The 21,608-nt window shown below is 36.3% G+C and overlaps 1 protein-coding gene across 4 annotated transcripts in view; it reads left to right on the top strand.

Annotated features, from left to right (window-relative positions):
• The first annotated feature begins 11,112 nt into the window (after nt 1-11,112).
• The window catches only part of C13H1orf185 (chromosome 13 C1orf185 homolog), a 33,011-nt gene continuing 22,515 nt past the window's right edge, over nt 11,113-21,608 (top strand). Inside the window, exon 1 of one of the 4 annotated variants that reach the window (XR_013350351.1) lies at nt 11,113-12,060. Coding sequence is in view for 3 of the 4 variants with exons in the window: in XM_077844986.1 (XP_077701112.1) it covers nt 11,973-12,060 (88 nt within the window). In the remaining variant the exon portion in view is untranslated. Of the gene's footprint in view, nt 12,193-21,608 lie in introns of all 4 variants that reach the window. The other 3 variants (XM_077844986.1, XM_077844984.1, XM_077844985.1) reach the window with 3 other exon arrangements.

Below are 21,608 nucleotides of genomic sequence, written 5' to 3'. Positions count from 1 at the left end.
GTAGTAGCATTTACCAGGGGTTTCTCTTACGCTATACAAAATAATTATTTTGCGTGTCTCTTCCTTCTAGGAGCTCGGATCTCTAGGACAAAGGTTGATTCGACTTGCTATGACCAATTCCTAGGACAGCTTAATTTAGAAGAGATGTTGAATAAATTCTCATTGAATTTAGTATATATATTAAGTATTGATATGCTCCAATCGAGTATTTTTTACTTATATTGGATGCTTCTTGAGAGCAAAAAATGTTTCCACAGGATCTGACACCCAAATGCTCAGTGCTGTGTTGGTTGGAAAAATTACTGATATCAATATATCAAACTCGGTAAAAACCACAATCAGACTTTTAACGTTTTTCTCAGCTCTTTGGTGCCCAAATAAATCTGCTACATGACACTGAATTAACGCCGAGGGCAAGTGACGCAAACACAGCGTGCGCCCTGGGGAGGCGGCCAGGCTTGGTGCGCGGCGGGAGAGGCAGACAGTGAGGACCAGAGAAGTGGCCTGCAAGGGGCCCCCGGGAGCGTCGGGGGGGGGGGGGTCGGTCCTCCTCCCTCTGATTACACCACCCGGGGCTCAGGGACAACGTGAGCCGGCCATTCGGAGAGAGGCTCCAACTCCCGAAGCCGCCGCGCCTCGTCTGCCGTCCCCGGGGTGTCGCTTCACGTGGCCCAGCTTCCCGCCCGTGAGGCTCTCACTTCCGGCGGCGAGGCCCCAACTTCCGGGGAAGGCACCGCCCAGTCCCGGAAACGCTGGGCGGGCGCCGCAGGTCCCGGCTGCGGGCGGACCAGGGCGGAGGCCGTTGGCCTTGCTTGTGCGGCGCCGACTTGCTCCGGGCCGTCCAAGAGCGTCTTCCTCCGTTCATGCTGCCTCAGAAGCTTCAGAACCTCGGAGGACGTGCCCTGCTCCTCCTGCTTCCGCGGATGGGCTCAGCGGAGTCTCCCACTGCCCGTCCGAGCGGTGGCTCCTCCTTTGGCCCTCGGTGTCTCTGCTCCGTTTCCGGCACCCGCTGGGCTTTGGGACTCCGTAGTCGAGGACCGTTTCCGGCCCAGAGCCCTGGACGCTCTGGACTTCAGCTAACTCTTGGGGATTGCAATGAGGAGCCTCTTGCCCTGCGTGTAAGGGAAAGGCCAAAATCTTTGTAACAGGGTGATGAGAGTGCGAAAATCTAAAAATGTTGCCCGATTCTGGCCCTTCCGGAACAGCCTTTGGGATAAGATAATCCTGTTTACTCTTCCTTACATCTGAACACTTTCCTCAAAGAGACCAGCTTCCAACCGCGCAAATTAAGGTAAACTCCGGGAACCTCCCCTCGCATAGGACTTACTTCTGCAGGGGCTTTATGGTAACAAGGTGAAGCGCTGTCCATGTACCCCTCAGTGTCTCGCTAACTCACTCCGAGATTAAGGTGTACTGAATCCTATGAACAAAGAAGGCATAGAACATGACAAAAGTAACCATTTCTACCTGAATATATTTTCCATTATTATAATCCATCAAATATGTTTTAACTAATGCAATTCATTTTATCCACTGTCAAGAATATATATTCAAAGTTTCTTTTTTTTTCTTTTTAAACTTTTTTTTAAAATTTTTATTTATTTATGATAGAGAGAGAGAGAGAGAGGCAGAGGGAGAAGCAGGCTCCATGCACCGGGAGCCCAGTGTGGGATTCGATCCGGGGTCTCCAGGATCTTGCCCTGGGCCAAAGGCAGGCGCCAAACCGCTGCGCCACCCAGGGACCCCTCAAAGTTTCTATTTCTACTCTTGAACCTCTGTATTCCCACTCAGTTTATGCTACCTGTGAATTTAATTGTGAGCCTCCTTAATGCCTAGTGAATAGGAAAAAGAAAATTCAAAACAAGTTAGAAGTTGGTATAAATATAATAGACTCACTGTTTATTAGTTATATGACTTTAACCAACTTCTTTATCTTAAATTGGGTTTCCCCACAACTAAGACTCTGAGGCGAGGATAGGGATACAAAGAAATTTGGGAAGCCTAGTGAGGAAGTGAGACAATGAATGAAAGAAAGCCAATGAAGTGTGTTAATGAGCAGGTTACTACTGAGAGCAGTTGGAATTCAATCCACTGGTGATCCCCTAAGAGGCTGTATAGGGGGATACCCGGGTGGCTCAGCAGTCTAGCGCCGCCTTCCGCCCAGGCCGTGACGCCGGGGTCCCGGGATCGAGTCCCGGGTTGGGCTCCCTGTGTGGAGCCTGCTTCTGTCTCTGCCTCTCTCTCTCATGAATAAATAAATAAAATCTTTTTTTTTTAATTTAAAAAAAAAAGAGGCTGTATAGAATAAAACTCAGAACTGGTTCACTGAGGGACAAGAAAACTGGGATATTTACCTCCCTTCTCACTTAAAGGTTATTCTTCGGAGTATTAACTGGCTGGTACTTCCCTCAAGTAGCATGCTCCTGTTGGTAGAGAAAACCTTCAGGCAGAAAGATGGTTGAGATAGGAAACTCTTGGTATGACACTGTGAATTGCCACTGAAGCTGCAGGTATCCTCCATGGTGGGCAAGGCAGATATGGGCAGGCCACTGATGGTGCCTCATATATTCATTAAGCCTTAATTTGTTTCTCTGCAAATGAGATAATAATTAAAGATTATGGCTAGAGTGATACTAAGTTCCTAGCCCATAAAAGAACTTTAAAAAATCTTTGTATATGTTAATATAATAATGTGTAATAATAGTTCAGCACCCTTTTTTATATTTATTTTTTTTGTTGTAGTTGACACACTATGTTACCTTAGTTTCAGGTGTTCAACTTAGTGATTCTACAACTATACATTATGCTATGTTCGCAAGTGTAGCTACCATCTGTCACCATACAACGCTATTACAATATCATTGACTGTGTTCCCTGTTGCTGTGCCTTTCATCCCTGTGACTTATTCATTCCATGACTGGAAACCTGTACCTCTCACTCCACTTCATCCATTTTACTGGTCCCACACTGCCTCGTACTTTCCCAACCACCAGTTTGTTCTCTTTTTAGAATTTTTAGCATACATTGACATTTACTTGTGGTGCCACTCTGTTTGTGGGGTACAGTTCTGTGTCCTCTAGTCTACGTATATTCACACTTATTTGGATGCTTAGTTGTCATGTTACCTAGAAGTCCTTTAGGTAACTCTTTGATTCTTTAATACCCTGTTTCTTCCCCTGAATTATTTATGTCTCTCCACTAGGCCATAATGAGAACAAAGACAGTGTAATTTTTCCTTCAACAAAAATGTGTGAAGCAGTGTGACAAATGAGGGATCTTAAATATTAAAAAGAAGGCCTCACTTTCAGGATTTTACAGTTCAAGTTAAATAATGAAAATATATTATGATATTCTGATAAAGGTAAACCCAAAGTTTTATAGAAGCAAATAGAAGGAATTAATTCCAGAATTTAGTCTGGAAGGATACAATGACTGTTAATAGTAGTTATCTGGGGAGAGGAAAGTGTATGTGTGCGTATGTGTGATATTTGGAGGAGAGAGGTCAAGATAAGGAATAGTTGACTTCTATATTTTGCTGTGTTGTGTGAATCCTTTAAAAGAATATGTACTTATCACTTGCTTATGCAATTAAAGAAAAAAAAAAGTTCACATAATGAAGGAGTTGAAGGGGTACCAGAGAGAGGAAACAGCAAAGGCACGGAGACTTTAGGTCCAGAGAATGCATTATATTCGGGGAGGTAACAAGACACATTGTATAGGTGTCTCATAATAAGCCTAAAGAGAAGGGTCATGAAATCAAATTAGTTAGATCTGGTCCAACCCAATTTTGTAGGCTCTTATAGTAGGAAACAAGAAAAGCCTGAGACCATTACCCAGCAAAAGTGAAAGAGGAAGAAATGGAGGATACCAGATATAAGAGGTAACTTAATGCATAGATATGGAAGGTAAATGAGCACCTGTCTCAACTGAGTTCTGCAAGAGAACTAAACCCGGGTTTTGTTTATTATAAACAAGGGTTTATATGTAATATAAACCTTGAGGCATCTATTATATGTAATAGATTAATTTCCTATGCATCTGGAATAGTATTAATTATGTATGTTCCAATTATGATCCTTGGAAAATTGAGAAATAATTATTTTTTGTGTTCAAATAAAGGTCCTAGATTGAGAAAGGCCTAGATGATTGTATGGAAGATAGTTGTTTATTATTGGCTAAAATATGTCCAATCTGTGTAGAAGCAAATTTGAATTTAGTTTTCAGTATATTGAATTTGAGGTATTTATGGCACATTTAGGAGAAGAGATGGGATAGCTAGTTGAGTTATGGTGCTTATGGTGAAGATCTAGACTGGAAATAAAATTTAATGAGTCATCAGCATATAGGTGTTGTAATTAAAGTCATAGGTTCAGGTGGATCACCCAATTAGTATAAAGGAAAAAAAACCTAAAGATTTAAAATAGAGTCTAAGGGAACTATGACATTTGGGAGATGGGCATTAGAAGATGAACCTGCTAAGACTCTAAAGCAAGAAATAGAAACCTGGAGAAACTTATGGCATAGAAGGCAATGAAAAAAAGAATTATAAGAATGAAGGAGGGATCAACTGTGTCATTATTATAGAAAAGTGTCCATTGGCCATAATAATATGAAGATCAATGTGGACCTTAGTAAGACCAGCTTTGGAAGAATGTATGGGCATAAGTAATATTAGAATGAGCTGAAAGTGAATAGGAGGTGAGAAAGCAGAGATAGAGTGAACAGCATTTCCAAGAGGCCTGGCCATGAGGAATAATAAAGGGTTTATTTGTCTTAAAGAAGGAAGAGGCTTTGAATGTTTATATGTGAATAAAAAAGATTAATAGGGAGAAAGGAGGAAGAAATAGTTCTGAAGGAAGAGAGAAGTGATGATTAATGGTTTCTGAGCTCAGGTGGAAAATTAAACTATAGATAGAAGGGAGATTCTTCAACCAAAACTGGAAAGAAATACTTATGCAGATTAAATTACAAGTAGTGTGGAGTAAATTAAAGGAGTCTTGGCCTAATGGCTCCAGATTCCTCTATGAAATAGGAAATCAGGGATCCCTGGGTGGCGCAGCGGTTTGGCGCCTGCCTTGGGCCCAGGGCGTGATCCTGGAGACCCAGGATCGAATCCCACGTTGGGCTCCCGGTGCATGGAGCCTGCTTCTCCCTCTGCCTATGTCTCTGCCTCTCTCTCTCTGTGTGTGACTATCATAAATAAATAAAAATTTTAAAAAAAGGAAATCAGGTCATCTGCTGAGCTAGTGGGAGAAAGAGATTAAATGAGAGTTTGAATAAAAAGATGAAATCTTGAAATAGTTAATGAAGGGAATGAGAGGAACAGAAAGAACTAAGAGTTATTGAAGGTCTAATAAATGGTAGCCTATATGGTGAAAGCTGTATATACATTACTGCGTTTAATTCTAACAGTTGTCGTTTTATATGTATCCAAAAAAGGATAAATATCTGCTCATTTTTCACAGCTAGTAAGTAACAGAGCCCAAATTTGAACCCAGAGTTTTTCTGGCCTCAGATCCTATGACTGATATACCTCTAGGGTTTAACAAAACCCAAGAGAGTATAATTAAATTTGTGGACTACAAGATTTTGTGCTGGATAGGGAAAAAAAACAGGGCTGGAAGTAAAGCTAGAGAGTAATAATAAATTAGGAGGAAGTGAGAGGGTCAAGGGCTTAGGAATATCAAGGTGTGCATTATCTGTTTAACCCTCACAATCCTTAATAAAGTAGATACTACCACTATTTGCATTTGCCAGATGAGGTGGTTTTGACTTACTTTCTTAAACTAAACTGATGGGATCAGATTTTCATCAGACACCTTTTATGGTTAATTTTATGATTAATTTTCTTACTAAAAATTTTATGATTTTTTTAAATGGTTAATTTTCTTAATACATTTTCACCCTCCACCATTTCCTCCATTCCCCTATACTCCCTCTGGGAACTATCAGTTTATTCTCTATAGTTAAGAGTCTGTTTCTTGGTTGGTCTCTTTTTTCCCTTTACTCATTTGTTTGTTTATTAAATATTACATATGAGTGAGATCATACGGTATTTGTCATTCTCTGATTGACTTTTGCTTTGCATTATACTCTCTAGCTCTATCTATGTTGTTGCAAATGGCAAGATTTCATTCTTTTTTATGACTGAATGGTATTCTGTTATTTATTTATTATTTATTTATTTATTTATTTATTTATTATTCATTCAATGATCGATAGACACTTGGGCTGCTTCCATAGTTTGGCTACTGTAAATAATACTGTAAATAATTTACTACTATTTTGTAATATAACTTGAATCTGGAATTGTGACACCTCCATTTTTTATTACATTCTTTTTTAAAATTTTTTTATAAATTTATTTTTTATTGGTGTTCAATTTGACAACATATAGAATAACACCCAGTGCTCATTCCATCAAGTGCCCCCCTCAGTGCCCCCCGCCCACCTCCCCTTCCACCACCCCTAGTTCGTTTCCCAGAGTTAGGAGTCTCTCATGTTCTGTCTCCCTTTCTGATATTTCCCACTCATTTTTTCTCCTTTCCCCTTTATTCCCTGTCACTATTTTTTATATTCCCCAAATGAATGAGACCATAAAATGTTTGTCCTCCTATTGACTTACTTCACTCAGCATAATACCCTCCAGTTCCATCCACGTTGAAGCAAATGGTGGGTATTTGTCGTTTCTAATGGCTGAGTAATATTCCATTGTATACTCTTATTACATTCTTTAGCATGTAACAAGAGATGCATTTTTTTCCAATGGCATTTCTAATTCTAAAATTTTATGAAATAATTTTAATTGTAATAATTAATGATTTTTTAAAAGATTTTATTTATTTATTCATGAGAGACAGAGAAAGAGAGGCAGAGACACAGGCAGAGGGAGAAGCAGGCTCCACGCGGGGAGGGACTCGATCCCGGGACTCCAGGATCACACCCTGAGCCCAAGGCAGGTGCTAAACAGCTGAGCCACCCAGGGTTGAGGACCCCACTCCCCTGCCATCTGGCCCCACCCCTAGCACAATAACCTTTAGGTCCATCCATGTTGTCTCAGGTGGCATAATCTCATCCCCTTTATGGCTGTGTAACATTCCATTGTGTGCATGTACACCACATTTTACTTATCCATTCATTTACTCACGGGTACTTAGATTGCTTCCATGTAAATCATGCTGAAATAAACCTAGGGGTACACACATATTCTGGAATTAGTGTTTTCATTTTCTCTGGGTAAACAGCCAATAGTGGAAGTATGGGAATGTATGGTCATTCTATTTGTAATTTTTTGAGGATCCACCATTCTGTTTTCTACGGTGGTTTTACCAATTTACTTTCCCACCAGCGGTTCACCAGCGTTCCTTTCTCTCCATATCTTTGCCAACATTTGTTGTTTCTTTTTAATGTTAGTGATTATAACAGGTATGAGGTGATGTCTCATTGTGGCTTTGATACACATTTCCCTGATGATGATTGATATTGAGCATGTTTTCATGTTTCTGTTGGTATACCACATCTTGTTCATTCACGCAGCTATCGATGAACATTTGACTGCTTCCATAGTTTGTCTACTGAAACTACTGCTGCAATAAACATGGGGATGCATCTTTCTGTCTTAATTAGTGTTTTTGTGTTTTGGGAGTAAATAATAACCAGTAGTACAACACTGGATCAAAGGGTAGTTCTATTTTTAACTTTTTGAGGAAACTGCATACAGTTTTCCACAGTGGCTGCACCAGTTTGCATTACTATCAACAGTACAAGAGGGTTCCTTTTTCTCCACATCCTTGCCAATATTTATTTCTTGTGTTTTATGTTTAGCCATACTGACAAGTGTGAGGTGATATCTCATTGTGGTTTTGATTTGCATTTCCCTGAGGATCAGTAGTGTGGAGCATCTTTTCATGTGTCTGATGGCCATCTGGATGTCTTCTTTGGAGAAATGTCTGTTCTTGTCTTCTACACATTTTTAATTGGATTATTTGGTTTTAGGGTATTGAGTTGTTATAGTTCTTTATATATTTTAGACACTAACCCTTTATCAGATATATCATTTGCAAGTGATCTTTTCCCATTCCCTAGGTTGCCTTTTAGTTTTGTTGATTGTTTCCTTCACTGTGCAGAAACTTTTTATTTTGATATAATCACAATAGTTTGTTTTTTCTTTTATTTCCCTTGCCTCAAGAGACATATCTAGAAAAATATTGCTTAGATCCAATGTCAGAGAGCCTGTGCTCTCTTCTAGAATTTTTATGGTTTCAGGTCTCACATATAGGTCTTTAATCCATTTTGAATCTATTTTTGTATCTGTCAAAGGAAGTGATCCAGCTTCATTCTTTTGCATGTGGCTGTCCAGTTTTTCCAGCACCATTTGTTGTGAAATTGTCCCTTTTGTTTGTTGTATATTCATTCCTTCTTTGTTAAAGATTAATTGATCATATAATTGTGAGTTTATTTCTGGGTTTTCTACTCTGGGTTTTCTAGTCTCTTTCTATTGACCAGTGTGTCTGTTTTTATGCTAGTACCATACTGTTCAAATCACTACGGCTTTATAATATAATTGTGATGCCTCTAGTCTTGCTTTTTTTTCTCGAAATTGCTTTTGTTATTTGAGGTCTTCTGTGACTCCATACAAATTTTAGGATAGTTTGTTCTGGGTCTGTGAAAAATGTTGTTGGTATTTTGATAGGGATTGCATTAAATGTGTTCACAGGGATGCACCGTGATATTTATAGCAGCTATCTACAACAGCCAAATTATGGAAACAGCTCAAGTGTCCATTGACTGATTAATGGATAAAGAAAAACTAGTATGTATGTGTATATATATGTATATATGTATGTATGTATACACATGCACATATAATGAAATATTATTCAGCCATAAAAAAGAATGAACTCTTGTCATTTGTAATGACATAAATGGAGCTAGAGAGCATTATAATAAGTGAAATAGGTCAAATAAAGATAAAAACCAAATGATTTCACAAATGTGTGGAATTTAAGAGACAAAACAACCAAGGGAAGGGAAAGAGAGAGAGACAAACTAAGAAATAGACTGTTAACTATAAAGAACAAAGTGATGGTTACCGGAATGGAGGTGGGTAGGAGGGAGGGTTAAATAGATGATGGGGATTAAGGAGTGCACTTGTTGTAAGGAGCACCGGTTATTATATGGAAGTGTTGAAACACTATGTTGTACACCTGAAACTAATATTAAACTGTATGTTAACTAACTGAAATACAAATAAAAACTTAACAAAGAAATGATCCTGTTTTTTTGTCCTTTCTCTTATTTTTTTAATAAATTTATTTTTTATTGGTGTTCAGTTTACCAACATACAGAATAACACCCAGTGCTCATCCCGTCAAGTGCCCCCCTCAGTGCCCGTCACCCATTCACCCCCACCCCTCGCCCTCCTCCCCTTCCACCACCCCTAGTTCGTTTCCCAGAGTTAGGAGTCTTTATGTTCTGTCTCCCTTTCTGATATTTCCCACACATTTCTTCTCCCTTCCCTTCTATTCCCTTTCCCTATTATTTATATTCCCCAAATGAATGAGAACATATAATGTTTGTCCTTCTCCAATTGACTTACTTCACTCAGCATAATACCCTCCAGTTCCATCCACATTGAAGCAAATGGTGGGTATTTGTTGTTTCTAATATTCCATTGTATACATAAACCACATCTTCTTTATCCATTCATCTTTTGATGGACACCGAGGCTCCTTCCACAGTTTGGCTATTGTGGACATGTTCTTTCTCTTATTGATGTGGCATATTACATTGATTGTTTTATCAATATTGTACCACCATTGCATTGCCAGAGTAAATTCCACTTGATTATTATAAATGATTTTTTAAATGTATTGTTGGATTCTGTTTACTAATATTTTGTTGAGATTTTTGCATCTGTGTTCACTGCTCTTTATTTTGTGGTGTCTTTATCTGGTTTTGGTATCAGGTAATGCTGGCCTCATAGAATTTGGAAGTTTTCCTTCCTTTTTACTTGTTGGAAGAGTTTGAAAAGAATAGGTATTAGCTCTCTTTAAATGTTTGGCAACATTCACCTGTGAAGCTGTCCAATCCTGGTCCTTTATTTTTTGGGAATATTTTGATTATGGATTCAATTTCATTGTTGGTAATAGATCTATTTACATTTTCTATTTCATCCTGCTTAGTTTTGATAGGTTGTATGCTTCTAAGAATTTATCCATTTTGTCTGAGTTGTTCAGTTTCTTGGCATATAGGTTTTCATAATATTCTATTATAATTGTATTTCTGTGATGTTGGTTATTATTTCTCCTTTTGTTAGTGATTTTATTTGGGTTCTCTCATGCTTTCTCTCTCTCTCTCTCTCTCTCTCCCTCTCTTTTTTGATAAGCCTGGCTAAAGGTTTATCAATTTTGTTGATCTTTTCAAAGAACCAATTCCTGGTTTTATTGATCTGTTCTATTGATTTTTTAGTTTCTATATCACTAATTTTGCCTAATATTATTATATCTTTCTTTTTCCTGGGTTTGAGTTTTGTTTGTTTGTTTGTTTGTTTGTTTGTTTTTTAGATCCTTTAGACATAAGGTTAGGTTGTTTATTTGAAAATTTTCTTTCCTGTTGAGGTAGGCCTGTATTGCTATTAACTTCCCCCTTAGAACTGCTTTTGCTGCATCCCAAAGATTTTGGATTGCTGTGTTTTCATTTTAACTTGTTTCCATGTAATTTTTTATTTCTTTTTTTATTTTGTGGTTGACACATTCATTGTTTAGTAGCATGTTATTTAACCTCCATGTGTTTGTGGTCTTCCTAGATTTCTCCATGGTTTTCCTAGTTTCATAGCATTGTGGTAAAAAAAAAAAATACATGGTATGACTTTGATTTTTTTCAGTTTTGAGACTTATTTAGTCGCCTAATATGTGATCTCATCTGGGGAATGTTCCATGTGTACTTGAAAATAATGTGTATTCTGCTTTAGGATGGAATGTTCTGAATATATCTGTTAACTCCATCTGGTCCAGTGTGTCATTCAAAGTCACTGTCTCCTTGTTTATTTTGTTTGAATAATTTGTCTATCAATGTAAGTGGGGTGTTAAAGTTCCCTACTATTATTGTATTACTGTTGATTCTTTATGTTTGCTATTAACTATTTTATGTATTTGGGTACTCCCATATTGGATATGTAAATATTTACAATTGTTATATCTTCTTAATTGATTGTTCTGTTTATTATTATATACTGTTCTTTGTCTGTTATAGTTTTTGTTTTAAAGTCTATTTTGTCCAGTATAAGTCTTGCTACTCTTTCTTTTGACTCCTTTGTATGATGAATGTTTCTTCATCTCTGCACTTTCAATCTTCAGGTGTCTTTCGGTCTCAAATGAGTCTCTTGTAGGCAGCATTTGGGGGGGGGATATCTTGTTTCTTTAATCTACTCTTTTACCCCGTGTCTTTTGATTGGAACAGTTAGTCCATTTGCATTCAAAGTAATTATTGATAGATATGTATTTATTGCCATTTTTTAATTATTTTATGGTTTCTCTAGATTTCCTAGATCCTTTATTCTCCTCTCTTCCATGGTTTGCTGACTTTCTTTAGTGATGTACTTGGATTCCTTTCTCTTTATCTTTTGCATATCTATTACTAGTTCTTTACCATCTGGATTGTTTTCTGTTTTCTACTCCATTGGTTTTCACTTTAGTTTTTAATACTCTTTCTTCTGTTTACTTTGGGCTTAATCTGCTTTACTTTAGTTTTTAAGGTTTTTCACATGTTTTCCCCCTAATATTGCAGTTTTTTTGGTGTAAGTTTTCCTCTAAATTGTGCTTTAGAGGTATCCCACAAATCCTGATAGGTTGTGTTTTCATTTTATTTGCGTTGAGTGCTCTATAAATATTAATTAGATCCATGAGGACTTATGGCTCCAAAGTTCCCTGGGGATAATTTCCATCCCAGTCAAGCCTAAAGGGAGAAAGAACATGGAGAAGGGTTCTCAAGAGGTTTTTATGACATCACTTCCATTCAAATTCCATTGGTTAGAACTCTGTCATATGGCTTCACCTAATGGTATGGGAAGCTGGGACATGTAGTCTAGCTTTTGCCTGGGAAGAAGAGGAAAATGTATTTGGACAAACAACCAGCAATCTCTTTCTATTTTCTGGAAGAGCTTGTATAAGATAAGAAATACTTGCATCATGGGTATACAGTAGAAATTGTAAAGTTATTGGGGCCTGCTGTTTTCTTTGGGGGAAATTTTGTAACTGCTGATTCAGTTTAATGGATACATGTTCATTTAGGTTTTCTGTTACTTCTTGAGTCACTTTTTGTAAGTCACTTTTTAGGTACATATAACTTTGTGTAAGTTTTAAAATGTATTAGAAAATTTTTCAAAGTATGTTCTTATTTTAATCTCTGATGTAATTGTAATTATGTTCTCTTTCTTCATTTTAAATATTGTTTACTATACCTTTTTTTACTTGGTTATTAATCTAACTAGAGATTTGTCAATCTTATTAGTCTTTACCAAAAATCTTAGTTTTATCCCATTAACTTCTGTTCATTATTTTCATTATATTACTTGGGCTTATTTTGCTGGTCTTTTTCAACTTATAATTTGGATAATAAGCTCGTTATCTTTCAGCTTCCTTTTCTAATATATGTGATTAGAGCCATACATTTTCCTTGAATCTAGCTCCAGCTCTGTTGCTACAAGTATTTGTACATATATCATTATTATTACCTCTATGTATTTTCAACTTCCACTGATTTCTTCATTAATGCATGAGTTATTTATAATGTGAGTTTAAATTGCCACAAGTATGGGAGCTTTTCTCAGGGTATATATTGTTATTAATTTCAAAATTAATTGTATTATTCTTAGAGAATGTGGTATGTGTAATAATGATTCTACAAAACTTGTTGAATCTTGCTTTATGGCCTGGTATATGCATGTTAAGTTTGAGATGTATTCCTGTTTTTTTTGTTGTTGTTATTAAATCCTTCCAATATTATCTCATTTATTTCTAATCCTAATTGTGTAAGATAGATAGTATGACTCCCATTTTTCAAATAAGAACATTAAAGTCCCATTAGCACAGTAACTTTTCCATATTCACAGGACACGTCTAGTTATTCTTTTAACCACTTAGAACAAATACCAAATAAAAATGAGTGGGAAGAATTAGGATGACAAAACATGAGACTCTCCTAACTCTGGGAAATGAACAAGGGATAGTGGAAGGGGAGGTGGGCGGGGGGGTGAGGTGACTGGGTCATGGGCACTGAGGAGAGCACTTGATGGGATGAGCACTGGGTGTTATACTATATGTTGGCAAATTGAACTTTAATAAAAAATAATATATATATATATATATAAAACAAAAACAAAAAATGTATGGTCAACTTTTTATACTGGTTGCATATGAGCCTTATTTATATCAAATTATAGATTTTTACGCCTTCAAGGCAAGGATTCATTCTTATTTAAATAGCTCTTTATCCCTCACTTGGTGTCTGAAACAGTATTCTACACATATTTGGTGCTCAAAAGATTTTTTCTTGATGGGGTACCTGGATGGCACAGTCAGTTGTGACCAACTTGGTATTCACTTACATCATGATCTCAGGATCATGAGATTATGCCCCACATGGGGCTTCACAAGCACAGAGTCTGCTTGAGACTATTTTTCCTCCTTCTCCCTCCCCCTCTGTTCTTCCCCAACTTGCTCACCTCTCTCAAATAAATAAATAAATAAATAAAATATTTAAAAAGAAAGATTTTTGTTGAATTGGAGTAAACTTGAGACTGAAATCTGTCAAAACTTAAAAAGTATAATAAACAGGTAATTTGCGAATACTCAAAGAATAAAACAGAACTTGTAGTGCTGGAATAATTGCAAAAAATAATCTGAAAACACTCCTGGTATAAGTACCTAGTAATTAAAAAAAAAGTACCTAGTAATTCTGGGAAAAAATATAGATATAGGTGTTTATAGGTAACATTAATATCTATCTATATCCTCTAAATACCTCTATGTATCTGCCTGCATACCTGTCTAGATTTAGATATGTTAAAGGATATATATATATATGTAAATATATGCAGTTATAGCTATATAAACATATATCCTTTATATTAATATGAAGAATATATTAGATATAGAGACCTGTTAAAGGATAGATGAACTAACAAAGAGAGACCTACAAAGTCAATAAAGGTATAGATATATAAATGGAAGAAAAACTAAGTGAATATAGTTTACTGATGCCAAGGCAAAAGAGTGGCCAATAGTGACCTTTTAATTTTTATGTTAATGAAGTTATTAATGACCTTGGAAATAGACATGAAGAAGTTGAAATTCTCATTTTAAAAGTTTAGGCTGCAAATGGTAAAAACAAAACAAAAGATCAACTGACCTATAAGCTGGAGGGTGCCACCGTTATTTATTTTAAGATTGAAGAATCATAACCTGATTTAAGACTTAATGTTCTTGCCTAGCTTCTCTTACTCATTCTGTAAGATTCAGCTCAGATATTATCTCTAGGACTCTACCTGCAGTTGATCAAACTGCCTCTGTTATCTTAGCACTGTCAAAGGTCATTATTATAGCACTTGGAATATTTTAATGAATATATCCAATTAAATGTCTTGTTTACTACAGATTATAAACTCCATGATCATGTGTTTCATCTTTCAATCACCAGTTTTTTGTATATTTTTTATTGGAGTTCTATTTGCCAACATATAGCATAACATCCAATGCTCATCCCGTCAAGTGCCCCCCACAGTGACCCAGTCACCCTGTCACCCAACACCCCACCCACCTCCCCTTCCACTACCCCTTGTTCGTTTCCCAGAATTAGGAGTCTCTCATGTTTTGTCACCCTCACTGATATTTCCCACTCATTTTCTCTCCTTTCCCCTTTATTCCCTTTCACTATTTTTTATATTCCCCAAATGAATGAGACCATATAATGTTTGTCCTTCTCCAATTGACTTACTTCACTCAGCATAATACCCTCCAGTTCTATCCAAGTCGAAGCAAATGGTGGGTATTTGTCGTTTCTAATGGCTGAGTAATATTCCATTGTGTATATAGACCACATCTTCTTTATCCATTCATCTGTTGATGGGCACCGAGGATCCTTCCACAGTTTGGCTATTGTGGACATTGCTGCTATAAAATTGGGGAGCAGGTGTCCTACCATTTCACTGCATCTGTATCTTTGGGGTAAATCCCCAGTAGTGCAATTGCTGGGTCATAGGATAGTTCTATTTTTAACTCCATGCAGTTTTCCAGAATGGCTGGACCAGTTCACATTCCCACCAACAATCAATCACCAATTCTTGACAAAGATTTGGCAATAGAAAGTTCTCAGGCAGTGTTTAACTAAATTATGGAGCTTTTTAAAATTTACCCTTTCTATAGATGTACTTGTGTCCACATTTTGTACTTATTTCTTCCATTAAAACACCTATATATATAAAAAAACACCTATATACTTTTTAATTGCATTTATTCCTTTTTACATGTATGACGTTCCTATATACATACTTATACTATTACATGCTTATAAACAACATACTTATTTTATTAATTTTTGTAATACTAGCATTTAGCACAGTGCCTGTCATTCATTTATTGAATATTCAATCACTTCTCAAGTAAGCAGTCATTATTCTAAACTCTAAGAATACCATAATGAAAAAGACTTATCTTCTGGTAGAGGAAGACAGAATAGACAACCAGTAAAGAAAATTATTTACAGTAGTAATTATTAAAGACAAAGAAACAGGTGATATGATAGAGTACCTGCTGAAAGTGAAGAATCATTATTTATTTATTTATTTAGAGAGAGGGCACACATGAGCAGGGGGAGAGGGAGAGAGAGAGAAAGAATCCTCAAGCAGACTCCCCACTGAGCAGGCTCAATCTCAGGACTCTGAGATCTTGACCAGAGCTGAAATCAAGAGCCTACTGCCCAGCCAACTGAGTCACCCCAATGGACTCATTACTTTAGACAAAACACTTAAAAGCAGAATCAAGAAAGTAAAAATACTATTTTTGCATATAATGTTTTTTAAAAATATGTATATTGACTAAAACTTTAAGGAGGGGATCTTAATGATTACAAAGTCCAGTCTTTTCATTTTACAGAGAACATGTGACTTGTTAAAGGTATTAACAAATATATAATTTGTCTTTCTTTTGGTAAATTGGTTTGGAAACTTTTAGATTCTTTATACCTCATCGGGACTTCCCTGAGATGTAAATGACCTATTTGAACCAGGGACTATGATGCTGTCCTAATCACACCCATTTTCTTCCCTAATGGAGATTTGAAAAGAAAAGAAAAAAGATAAAGAGGAGGGCAGAGATCTTTAGTAAGAGAAAGTTAAGTGGGCTATAGTCATAGGGATAACAATAAAGAAAGTTCTAGAAAGAGACTTCTAGCATCTAAGTAAAGTATCATTATATAGGAAACTTCAAAAAAATTTTTTTTGGTTTTTCTAAGACACTCATGGTAGAAAATACTCACACACACACACACACACACACACACACACAATGGTTTAGAGTAGAGAATTGTAACTATAAGCCCTTACCCTAGGGATAACCACTGTTGATTATTTTCCTTATACAAATATTTCTCTCCCTTCCTTCCTTCCTCCTTTCTTCACAAAAGTGAATTTGTATTATTTATATATATATTTAAAATTTTTTGGAAAACAGAATAGTGAAAAAAAGGAAAAGGACAAAGGATAACAAACACTAAATACATATTTTTTGGTCATATAAGCTTCAGATATTTAATATTTTAAAGAAATAAAACATTACAGATAAAGTCTAAGTTTATGTTCCATCCAGAGTCTCATTCCCCTCATCCCTTCTCCAGACACAACAAATATCATGAATTTAATGTATTTTAATACTTGTATTAATGTTTTTTAAAAATAGTATTATTTTGTGTTTTCTTTTAATGTGCATACATGGACAGTACATAATTGGAATAATTGAATACAGATTTATGGGAATTGCTTTTTGCACTGAACATTACATTTTCAGTTCTCTTCATGCTGATATATATATAGTTTATTCATAAATCATATTCATTATTCATAACCTTGATGAATTTTCACTGAACACATTTATGTGACCAACACTCTGCTCAAGAAACAGAACATTATCAGCATTCCTAAATTCCCCAGATAACTGTGTTTGAATTTTATTTTGGCCTTCTTTTGCCCACCATTATTTATGAAATTTATCTATTTTGTTGTGCATAATTGTATATAATTGTAGTCTATTCTTTCCCATTTATAGGATATTTTGTTTTCTTAATTCAGTTTTTAAAATTTATCCATTCAAAAATTGATGGGTATTAGTGCAGTTTCCAATTTGTGGCTCTTTCAAATAATGATACTATAAACACTCTAATACATATTTTTCTGAATGTATATATGTGTGTGTGTGTGTGTGTGTGTGTTTCATTTTGGTATATGTCTAAAAATTGTTGGGTCATGCATATGTTCAGGTTTAATAATAGAGCCAAACAATTTTCCAAAGTATTGTACAAAACCATATTCACACCAACAGTGAATGAGAATTCAGGTTGGTTTTTCTGCCTCCTTGGCAACACTTGACATTTTCTGTCCTTTTCATTTTAGGCTCATATAGAGTAGTTGTTATTATCTCATTATGGTTTAATTGGTAATTCCCTGATTGTTAATGAAATTTTCATATGTTTATTGGCCATTTAGATATTCTTCTTTATGATATCCTTAAATACTTAACTGACTTTTTTCTAACAAATCTAAAGATATTAGGGTCTCTATTCTCCACCCAATCTAGATAACGCAGGACCTTAGCAATATTTAGATTACTATCTTTCCCTCACTTAGCGGTTGTGTGCCTTCAAGCAAGTTCCTTAACCTTATTTTGCCTCATCTGTTTCTGCATCTGTAAAATGAGGAAATTTTAAGTACTTAACTCCCAAGTTGTTGTGAGAATTAAATGAGTTTAAATATATAATACATTGAACAGTGCCTGGCATGTAGTATTTACAACATGAATTTAGTTATTGTTGTTGGCAAAAGGATAGACAATATATATCAAGGGGACAGAATAGAGATTCCAGAAATAGATGGACACAAATATAGCTACTTGATTTTTGACAAGGGTGCAAAGGCAACTCAGTGTAGAAAGGATAATCTTTTCAACATATGGTATTGGAACCACTGGGTATACATATCCACAGGGAAAAAAAAGGACCTATGCCTTATACCTTATGTAAAAAAATAATTCTAAATGAATCATAAATTAAATGTAAAACATGAAACTATAAATCATTTATAGGAAAACATAGGAGAAAACTTCTGGCTTGGGTTAGGCAAAGAGTTCTTCTCAGATAGGACCATAGCATAATCTCTATAAGCAAAAAGTTAATAAATTAGACATCACCAAAATTTGAAAGTTTTGCTCTATGAAAGACACTCTTAAGATAATTGAAAAGACAAGCCATAGATGTGATGAGAATATTTCCAAATCACGTATCTGACCGAGGACTTGAAGTCTAAAAGATCAGCAAAGATTTAAACAAATATTCACTAAAGAAGATATATGGGTGGCAAATAAGCACATGCAAAGATGCTCAAAATCATTATTCATTAAGGAAATACAAATTAAAACCACAGTGAGATAACATTGTACATGTTAGAATGGCTGAAATAAAACTAACAGTAACCAAGTGGTGGCAGTGATACAGAGCAAGTGGCACTGTCATATAATGCTGGTGGGAAAGCAAGATGGTACAGACACTTTGGAAAGCAATTTGGCAGGTTCTTACACATTTAAATATGCATTTGCTATATGACCCTACTGAAATAAAAATTTATGTTCAAACAAACACCTTTATGCAAATGTATAGCAGCTTTAATCTAACAGCCCCAAACTGGAAACAACCAAATGGTACATCTGTAAAATGGAATGTTACTCAGCAATAAAAAGAAACAAATTATTGGGCAGCCCCGGTGGCGCAGCGGTTTAGTGCTGCCTGCAGCCCGGCGTGTGATCCTGGAGACACGGGATCAAGTCCCATGTCAGGCTTCCTGCATGGAGCCTGCTTCTCCCTCTGCCTGTGTCTCTGCCTCTCTCCCTCTCTCTCTCTGAATAAATAAATTTAAAAATCTTAAAAAAAAAATTATTGATACATGCTACAATGTGGGTGAATGTCAGATGCATTACACTGAGTGAAAAAAGCCAGATTCAAAAGGCCATATGCTGTATGATTCCATTCCTGGAAGAGGCAAAAGTATAAGGATGGAGAATAGGGATGGAAAATAAACAATGGTTGCCAGTAATTAGAACTTGACCACTAAGAGGCAATTTTGAGGGAATTTTGGGAGGCGATGGAAGTGTCACATAACTTGGTTATGGTGCTGTGACAAATATTTTTTGTATTTGTCAAAACTTAACAGAATTGCACACAAATACACACACATGAATTTTACTATATAAATTTTTTTAAAATTAAAGTAAAATCCTTCTTAGATTATTTCTCTGAATATTGCTTCTCTGCTACTATTTTTTCTTTTGGAATCTCTGTTACTTTTACATTATATACTCTTAATTTTCTCTAAGTCTCACAATTTCCTTATATTTTTCATTTCTTTATGTAATTGTTGTGCCCAAGATCGCGAATTGGAGAAACCGCCAAGGAGCCGACACCGATGCAATCACACGAGGGTTTATTTACAAGCTCGAGCCTGGGTCCAAGTATAGCCGACACAGCGGAGCAGGGACTTGGACCCTGAGACTAAGAGGCTTAGCAACTTTATAGGGGCCAGTGGCCAATGGGATACGCAGAAAGTTTCACAGTCATGCTGGTCCTCTGAGCCGGATTTCCGGTTAGGGTATGTCCTGGTCTTTGACTAGGGTGGGGCAGTGCCCTAAGTAATGAGCAGGTCAGCACAAGGCGGGTAGAGCCCGAAATAGAGCCAGTACTGCTCTGCTTGTCCAGGGGTAGGGGATTTTGTTCAGTTTCCTGGGTCCCACAGTAATTAGATGAGTTTCTCAGTGTTATCTTTCATCTCATTAATTGTGTTCGATGAATTTATCTTAAAATTTTTGAATTTTTAATTTTCCAAGATTCTGTCTTAGTCTCCTATTAGTGGTTCTGGAACCCCTTCCCTCAGAGCTTTTGTTAATGTAGTAGAGTCATTCACAGCACCAGAGGATGATTCGGTCAAGGTCTTGTCTCGGTGATATTCTCTGCTTCTAGCTAATTCTCGCTTCCAGATCTCAGTGCTTCATATGCCTGTGGTTTTAGCCTCTACTTATTTATCTGTTGCTTTTATTTTATTTTATTTTATTGTCCATAGAAATCTTTCTCTTTTTTCGCCCAAAGTTTTATTTAAGTAATTGTTGCACCCTATGTGAGGGCTCAGATTTATGACCCTGAGATCAAGAGTCACATGCTCTTCCAACTGAGCTGGCCAGGTGCCCCTAGAAATTTTTATCTTATATTTGAGTAGAACTATGTCTTTTTAAACTTTTAAGAATACATATTTTATGTATCTTGCTTGCTTGATGTATTTGAGAGAGAGAGCAAAAGAGAGCACACAAGCCCAGGGCGGGGCAAAAGGGAGAGGAAAGGCAGACTCCTTGCTAGGCAGGGAGCTCCTTGTGGGGCTTGATCCCAGGACCCTGGGATCATGACCTGAGCCAAAGGCAGATGCTTAACTGACTAAGCCACCCAGGTGCCCTACTTATCTTGCTTTTATCAATGAACACTATCTGATATTTCATTATACAACGATGCCAGTGATTCTCAACTGGGGGCATTTTGCCCCTCAAAATACATTTGCCTGGAGACATCTTTGGTACAATGCACAAGACAGTTCCTACAACAAATTATCTGATCCAGAAGATCAATGATATTGAAGTTGAGAAACTCTGCACTAAATAATTAAAGAATATGATATTTTTCATATGTGACATCATCATTACCTATTTAGTTGCCTTTCTAATGTGCACTTAGAGGGTTTTTTTTTTTTTTGTATTATAAGTATCACTTTGATTAATAGCCTTCTATACCTTTTTGTATAATTCCCAAATGTAGACATTTTCTGAACCCAAAGAAAACTAAGATTTGAGAGGCACCATCTTGGAAGCTGGAAATTACTTAGGAAACAACAAAAGTATGGGAACAACAAAGTTTTTATCGTTATATTTTTAGTGGAACTTATAATATGTTCATATATAAAAATCTCCCATTAGTTTTATTTTTTAACATTTTATTTAAATTCATTAGTTAACATATAGTGTAATATTAGTTTCAAGTGTACAATTTAGGATTCAGCATTTCTATGCAACACCTGGTGCTCATCACAAGCCCCCTCTTTAATCCCTATTATCTATTTAACCCATCCCCCCCCCACCTCCCCTGTGGTAATCATTTTAAACCCTTTTTTTCCAGGTAATATGCAATTGACCCTTAAACAACATGGGTTTGAACTGTGCAGGTCCACTTATATGTGGATGATTTTCAATATAGTACAGGACTATTAATGTATTTTCTCCTTCCTATGATTTTCTTAATAACATTTTCTTTTC

Source organism: Canis aureus, chromosome 13 (genome assembly GCF_053574225.1).
Source record: "Canis aureus isolate CA01 chromosome 13, VMU_Caureus_v.1.0, whole genome shotgun sequence".
In the NCBI taxonomy this organism is placed as follows: domain Eukaryota; kingdom Metazoa; phylum Chordata; class Mammalia; order Carnivora; family Canidae; genus Canis; species Canis aureus.
The sequence above is the reverse complement of the archived record's forward strand: the minus strand, read 5'-3'. Positions and strand labels throughout refer to the sequence as shown.